The sequence below is a fragment of the Carcharhinus amblyrhynchos genome, chromosome 11, assembly GCF_965287045.1.
Source record: "Carcharhinus amblyrhynchos chromosome 11, sCarAmb.v2.hapA, whole genome shotgun sequence".
Classification (NCBI taxonomy): Eukaryota; Metazoa; Chordata; class Chondrichthyes; order Carcharhiniformes; family Carcharhinidae; genus Carcharhinus; species Carcharhinus amblyrhynchos.
This window is the reverse complement of record NC_137334.1, coordinates 3,001,742-3,009,744: the sequence shown is the minus strand read 5'-3', so window position 1 is coordinate 3,009,744 and position 8,003 is coordinate 3,001,742. Positions and strand designations below refer to the sequence as shown.

Here is an 8,003-nt window from a genome sequence, read left to right as displayed (position 1 = left end):
ACGCAGGAATCCATCGCAATCCAATTTCCCCGATGGGTCCTAAATCAGGCATTTAAATTGCTCAATAGAATCATAAAACGATTACAGTACCAAAGGAGAGGTCACTTCGCCAACTGTGCCCGTGTCAGCTCGCCCCACTCCTCTGCCTCTTCCCTGTATCCCCATAAATCTTGGAATTCTCTACTTCAGAGGGGTGTGGATGCTCCACCATTGAGGATATCTAAGCCTGAGATAGACCGATTTTTGGTCTCAAGGAATCTGGGGATATGATGAGAAGATGGGAAAGTGGAGTTGAAACCCAAGGTCAAACGGGATAACATTGAATGACAAAGCAGGCTCAGTGGGTGGTATGGTATTGCCTCCTCGCATTCTGTATGGCCTGCAGGAGGACTTGCCAGTTGTGCTGCATCTAAATAGGTGCTTCTGCTGTTTTTGCTTGGACCTTAGGTGAGACCCAAAATGCTCAATGGCAGCGGAGAGACATTGTGTGTCATTGTGGGTCCACCCACAGCACACGGACTGCAGCGATTCAAGAAGGCAGCTCACCACCACCTTCTCGAAGGCAACTAGGGAGGGGCAATAAATACTGTCCCAGCCAGCGACGGCCATATCCCACAACTGAAGTTTTAAAAAAAAAACCCTCCTCCCACTGTTTGGAATATGTTGGAGTTCCAGCGTTTGGGAACCTTGATTTTAAAATCGAACCTAGCTGTTCAGGGGGAGTTAGGAATTGCTCCTTGTGCATCCAGTGACAAAGTATGGAAAAATCTCTCACCAAATGAATCTTAAAATTGGAATGGATATGGGAGGATTAATAATCACACAAGTTTAAAATAAATAAGCTACTATGAAGAAAGATCTTCTTGTACAAGTCTTCACAGATAAGCACCAAAGCCATTAGTCTGAGAAAATTCATTAACTCAGACATCTGTAACTGGAAAAGGGGAATGATATACCAAACCAGACACAAGCTGGGACAATAATAACTTGTAACCATGGATTAAGTCTTCACTCTGATTGGATATTATAATTAAGCAAGTGTAAGGTGATTGTGATAGGTTTTAATATCTGAATGATGTAGCCTCATTCAATAACTCTGAGTGGATAGAGATTGGTGTATTACTTGTAACCAAATTTGAGACTATTCCTTGTGTATTTCTGAATCTTGCACTCTGGCTAATCACAAACTATGGTTCTCCAGAGTCCGTTTAATCATAGAATAGAATCCTAATGTACAGAACGAGGGTCTTCAGCCCAGCAAGTCTCCACCAATCACAATCCCATCCAGGCCCTATCCCAATAACTCGGTATCGGATATAGATAGGGTGGATTCTCGGAGGCTATTTCCCAGGGCTGAAATGGTCGCTACGAGAGGGCACAGGTTTAAGGTGCTGGGGAGCAGGTACAGAGGAGATGTCAGGGGTAAGTTTTTCACTCAGAGGGTGGTGAGTGAGTGGAATCGGCTGCCGTCTGTGGCGGTAGACGTGAACTCGCTGGGGTCTTTTAAGAGACTTCTGGGTGAGTACATGGGATTTAATGGGATTGAGGGTTATAGATAGGCCTGGTAGGTATGGATATGATCGGTGCAACTTGTGGGCCGAAGGGCCTGTTTGTGCTATAAAGTTCTATGTACTAACGCCATGCATTTGCCCTAGCTAGCAATTTGGCATGGCCACCTAACCAGCATGTCTTCCAACTGTGGGAGAAAATCAAAGCACCCAGAGAAAACCCACACAGACATAGGGAGGACATGCAGACTCCGCACAGCAGTGACTCAATCCGTGAATCAAACCCGGGTCTCTGGCGCTGTGAGGCAGCAGTGCGAGGCGCTGCGCCACTGTGCCATCCCATTTACGAGAACTCCATGACTTGGACTGGCTACTTAGAGGGTAACGTTGTGACCAATAGGAAAGCTGACATCAAAACCTGCAACAGGGTGGATTTTTCCTTGCCAAGACTATTTATGAAACCTAGGGGAAGAAGAATAGAGACCAGCCATAATCTTACTGAATGATGAAACAGGGTCAATGGCTAAGTCCTGCTGCTATTTTCCACTGATGATACTAACATACATCATGATCCCCAGCTACTGTCCCCTTCCAATGAATCATCCAATAGGAGATTGCAAATATTGCTCAAGAACATCATGCTGTCCCTAAATAAATAAGACGATCGAACCACCTTCACACATTCAGCAAAAATCTCAAGACCAATTAATCCATCTGGATCCAAATGCATAAACTTCCAAGCGATGAATAAAAAAAGATTGCACTTTGACATTGACATTCCTTTTGACTTTGGCACAGTGGGGTTAGCACTGCTGCCCCACAGCACCGGAGTTCGATTCCAGGAGGTTGCATTTTAAGAATGCAAGATACCAACTTAAAGAATATCTATGTATTTCTACATCATCTGATGTTGTGTTTGAACATACTCATTCGCTGAAACAAATGCACTACTTAACATCAAAGGGAGACAAGAGATAGAAGGTGGAGTCGACCACCAGGCCTTTCAAGCCTACCCTGCCATTCAATATGGTCATGGCTGATCTATGCTGGCCTCAACTCATTTCCCCATTCCTCAGACAAGAATCAGATGAGGATATTGTAGTTTATAGATGATTGTAAGAGAATGCAAGACAAAATGAATTAAAATAGCTCTTAGTCAAAGCGAAGGTATTTTATTAATGTTCACAAATACTTCAGCAAGAATAACATCATATTTTACAGCAGTCTAGAAATCCCTCATGCGTCTGAAAGATCCGATAGTTGAGCTGTAGCCACCCCAGTCACCGTATCTCCTGTATTCCCCGGGTCTCATGAAGTACTGTCGGCCTCTGTAGTTGGGATGTTCATAGAAGATCCAGTAACCGTCCATCACATGGCAGGAATGAATATCACGGTAACGGAAACGATCGTAGACAGAGGGACAGTCATCCATGAATTCCATCATCTGTCCCCCAAAGTCAGGCCTCACGTAAATCCTCATCCTATAGGTTCCACCTCGGTACTGGAAGACAAAGATACTATTAGACCTCATATTTATAATGATATCTTCAGTGAGGAGGAGATGTGAGAGTTTATTATGTTTAAATAATACCACTAATAATGAAAGCAAAGTTAACGCAATTTCATAAAATCTTCTTAACCAGCTACATGCTGCAGATGCTTATGTTCATCATGCACCTCTTGATTAATTTTATTGAACAAAACAGCAACAATGAACAGGATTTTCAGGCCATGCTCACCCCAAAACTGGAAAATCCCACCCAAGGACATGTTGCATGTTCCGCCATGCGCCCACTCCAATTCCTACAGCTGGCGGGACAGGAAAACTCCCCCAGATGTTAGAGAAATTCCAGTTGGTCTACACAAGAGATTGGTTTCTCAGATCTACTGGTTTCTCCATTATTGAAAAAAAATTAGGTTTGCATCTATGTGCCATTCCAAGAACACGGCGGACTGAATTATTTCCACCGGATCACTTTCAAAAGTCACTTGGTGAAGAAACACACAACTAACTAATCTGGAAAATTGCAGCACACGGTATTAAAGAAACAGAGGAAACAGATTTCCTCCAAATTCTCCACCTTCGCTGCAGTGTGGCATGAACTGCCGATAAGATTGCACCCTTTGGGAGAAACTGCTCGATTAGCCAATATAATCAAAGTGGGATTTCAGAGGGGAGGGTGGAAAAACAGAGGGACCGTATTCACAGGGGAAGATTTAAAAAGATTGGGATAAGGAGGAATTTCTTCTCTCCGAAGATTGCTAGTCTTTGGAATTCTCTTCCCCAGCTAACAGGAAGCACAGAGTAGGGCTAAATAGGGTAGTGTAAAACTATAATCAGTGGAGTGCCACAGGAATCAGTGCTGGGCCTCAATGATTTACAATCCACAGCAATGACTTAGTTGAAGGAGCTGAATGTGTGGCAGTTAAAGTTGCCAATGAGACCAAGCTGGGAAAGTAAGTTGTCACGAGGGGGTAGAGAGTCTGCAAAGGGATACAAATGGGTTAATTGAGTAGCAGAAATTTGGCAGGTGAAGTTTTTTTTTCTTTTCATGAGATGTTGGTTTGACCCGCATTTTAATTGCTCATTCCCAATTACCCTTGAGAGGGTGTTGGTGAGTTGCTTTCATGAACCATCCATGTGATGTAGGTACACCCACAATGCTGTTAAGGTGGGGGGGGGGGGAGCTCCAAGATTTTGACCCAGCAATGATGAAGGGTTGGCAAAACCTTTCCAAGTCAGGTGAGATGCTTAGAAGGGAATTCAAATTCCACCAGCTGCCACAAACCCATGTCCACACGGCCTGTGCCTCTGAATTTCCCAGTGACGCCACTGTCTCCCCATGGGGAGTTGAATACTGCCCTTTGCCTCAAGGGATTTGGATTACAAAAAGATGAGAGTTGTGTCACAGCTGTACAGAGTCACGGTGAGACACTACCTGAAGTACAGCCTTCAAATCTGGACACAATCATGAAGAAAGGAAGTATGGCCCTGTGAATGAAGTACAGAATGACGTTAGGGTTAAAAGGGTTAAACTGTAAGGGTGGATTGCATAGACTCGGCTGGTATTTTGTTGAATAGAAGATTAAGTTGCGTTTAACACAATTTAATTTCACAGTAACTTCATTGCAGCGTTAATGGAAGCCTTACTTGTGACTAATAAATAAACTTTAACTTTACTTCAAAATGATTAAATAAATTGATGGGATAGAGAAAAAGTAGTTCCTCTGGTGGGAAGTGCAGAAGCAGGAGGTACAGCTATAAACATGAAAAACCGAGCCACTCAGATGATATCAGAAAACGCAAAAAGGATATTGGCAATCCAGACCTCTATCGTCAGGCAGGTGAGGCCGCAACTAGAGTACTGTGTGCAATTTTGGTCCCTTTATTTGCGAAAGGATATATTGGCTTTGGAGGGAGTGCAGAGAAGGTTCACCAGGCTGACACTGGAGATGAGGGGTTAGCTTACAAGGAGAGATTGAGTAGATTGGGCCAGTGCTCATTGGAGTTTAGAAGGCTGAGGGGGGATCTTATAGAGACATATAAGATAATGAAGGGGCTAGGCAGGGTAGAAGCAGAGAGATTATTTCCACTTAGAAAGGAAACAAGAACTAGAGGGCACAGCCTCAAAATAAGGGGGAGACAATTTAGAACAGAGTTGAGAAGGAACTTCTTCTCCCAGAGGGTAGTGAATCTTTGGGGATTCTCTGCTCAATGAAGTAGTGGAGGCTACCTCGTTAAATGTGTTTAAGCCACAGGTAGATAGATTTCTGATCGATAAGGGAATTAAGGGTTATGGGGAGCAGGCGGGTAAGTGGAACTGAACCAGTATTAGATCAGCCATGATCTTACTGAATGGCGGGGCAGGCTCGAGGGGCTAGGTGGCCTACTCCTGCTCCTATTTCTTATGTTCTTATGACAAATTGTTCATTCAAGGGCAATTGAAATTTTCAAAATTGAGATTGATTGTCTTTTATTAGACAAGGGATTAAAGGTTCCAGAGCCTAGATGAATGTTAGAGACAGGGCAACCGTAATTTACTTAAATGACAGAAGAGTTTCGAATGGCAAATCAGCCTTTTCCATCTTACATTTCTATGGACACAAAACATCAAATTGTTAACTTACATATGGATAGGAGCGACATGACCTGATGTTGTCGTTGAATCCCATCCAGCGCTGGTAGTCAGGATAATCTCCCCTGCTCAGAACATACTGGTATCCCATGTAATTGGGTCTCTCATACATCACCCACCAGTCACTCATGACACGGACAGAGTTACAGCAACTGAAGTAAGGGGACAGGTCGGGACAGTCACTGCTGTACTCATAGTGCCGACCCTGGAAGTTCCTGTCCTCGTAAAAGATAATCTGTGGAAAGTACATGAATGTGAATCAATTTCTGAAACTAAAAGATGTTTAACAATTGAGTGCAATGTAACAAAATACTAGTTCACCTTACCTTTCCCATTTTGAGTTAGTTTCGCAGCTTACTGAGTGTTTCACTGCTTCATGCAGGTTGGTATTTATATAGTGGACAGAAAGGTGGCTTTGACTTCCACTTTGTCATTATAATGTTTCTGCACTGAAAGTCAGCAAAAATGAACAAAACCCATGTCACACCCTCTGTAGAAAACACCTGAAATCTATAATGTACAACCAACAATTCTTTCCCTTTGTGCTTTTCCACCATTTTAATTGTTACGTGAAAAAGAAAGAAAGAATATGTGTGCTTTATTCTCCCTGTGTCAGGGTTCTAATTTTACTTTTGAAAGAATTATTTCAGTAAAGTCACCCGATTGTATTTCAAACAGTGCAGTGTGTGTGTGGCTCCCAAGTTGATTAAACTGGGGACAAAGACCAGCAACTGTAACATAGGTTGCTTTTGCTGTTCTAATCATTTAGCTACAAAAAACAAGGGCAAACCTACTACCGTGATACTGAACCATGTGGCAAAGCATGAACCTGGAAAGGAGTTCATACATTATGTACAAATGGGAAAACTATAAAAGCAGTTCAACAGTTAAAGAGCACACATGATATCGGGAATGATCAGCATGCATTTTAGAGATTAGAGCCAGAATTCTCCATCCTCACCCCGCGACTGGGATTCTCCAGTCCCGCTGCAGTGAATGGAGAATCAAATACTCGCTGGAGATCGAAGAATCCCAGCCTAGGTTTATTTCACAAAACTGCCAAAACTCTGGTTGAATCTATCTTTTGTTTCATTATGTTCATTTTGACCTTAGGTGGTTATGCGTGCAAACATTGGTGATCAGACTAACTAGACAGGGCAGAAAGGGGGTTTACGAAGCTGCTGCTATGGTCGAGATTTTTAGCCATGACAAAGGATTGGTTAGACTGGAGCAGCAGAGACTCAGAGTGCGATCTTACTTGCCGTTTACGCCATGCTCCCAATGCAATGAGCTCGGCAAATTCGGAGGCCAGCCAAATCTGCGTTCACTGCAGCGGGATGGGAAAATCCTGCCGGCATGAACGGTGATAAGATTTCTGAGTTGATTCCACACCACGCACAGCAATAGATTGAGGGCCATCAGTGTGTGGATGACCCTCTCTAGTCGGGCCATCCACATACTGAATGAGAAATTCTTCCAGAATACATTCAACAAATTTCTCTCCATCCAAGCCTCCCATACTATGGCCATCCCAGTCAATGTTGGGAAAATTAAAATCCTCCACTATTACCACTGTATTTTTCTTGGAGCTATCTGTAATCCCCTTACATATTTGCTCCACATTTTCCCGCTGATTATTTGGGGGCCTATTACACAACCCTATCAAAGTGATCTCTCCCTTCTTATTTCTCAGTTCTACCCATGTAATCTCAGTGGCCGAACCCTTGGATATATCCCGTCTCATTACAGGCGTGATGTTTTCCCTGATCAAAAGTGCAACTCCCCCTCCTCTCTTACCTCCTGTTCTATCTTTCCTATAGTATCTGTACCCTGGAACATTGAGCTGTGTTCAGTTCATAACGGAACATGGATGTATAGCGGAAGAGACAGAAGGAGCGAGCGAATGGGGTCAGCAAAGAAACCACTCACAGTGGGGGGGGAGTGATTAATCTGTAAGTAAATGGAGCCAGGGAGTATGCCAATGGCCAACCCCCGCACAGCATGAATGTTGAAGGATCAGTGATTACAGGAGAACAAATCCCAGGGAGCAGTTCAGCACAGGTGGCAGAGTTGTCAGCTTTGACTAATGCTTTAGAAAGGAGTAAAGGAAAATGAATAAATGTCTTCAGACAGCTGATTCACCTTTGGTGTAGCCCATGACAGCTTGGGGAAGAAGGGGATTTGTAACACCTAATAGGAAATATATCCAGCATGAACATCTAAACAGGAATTTACTTCAGGCAGCTCACATTCCCTCAGAAGCTGCAGTAATAAAAATACAGGCCCATCAGACGATTTCCACCCTGTTCCAAGAAGACAACAGTAGAGCAGATAAGGCAGCTTAAAAACCTGTTACAAC

The 8,003-nt window shown here is 43.4% G+C and overlaps 1 protein-coding gene across 3 annotated transcripts; it reads right to left on the bottom strand.

The window, feature by feature from the left end:
* Positions 1-2,733: 2,733 nt before the first annotated feature.
* Positions 2,734-5,979, bottom strand: LOC145349833 (gamma-crystallin S-1-like). Of its 3 annotated transcripts, none has more exons than XM_080198410.1 (3): positions 5,971-5,979; positions 5,633-5,879; positions 2,734-3,002 (listed from the first exon to the last, which is right to left on the bottom strand). In XM_080198410.1, exons 1-3 carry the CDS (start codon positions 5,977-5,979, stop codon positions 2,734-2,736), a joined length of 525 nt encoding a protein of 174 aa, XP_080054536.1. The 3 variants fall into 3 exon arrangements, with proteins under 3 accessions (XP_080054536.1, XP_080054534.1, XP_080054533.1); XM_080198408.1 differs by having other exon boundaries at positions 2,734-3,009; positions 5,637-5,879; XM_080198407.1 differs by lacking the exon at positions 5,971-5,979 and having other exon boundaries at positions 5,633-5,894.
* Between the last annotated feature and the right edge of the window lie 2,024 nt (positions 5,980-8,003).

Excerpts from the sequence above, each read along its gene's own strand:
- LOC145349833 (XM_080198407.1), bottom strand. The coding sequence starts at position 5,894 with ATGTACTTTCCACAGATTATCTTTTACGAGGACAGGAACTTCCAGGGT. Across the intron at positions 3,003-5,632 it reads TCGCTCCTATCCATATGTAA|GTGGAACCTATAGGATGAGG; the intron begins GTTAACAATTTG and ends TCCAGTACCGAG.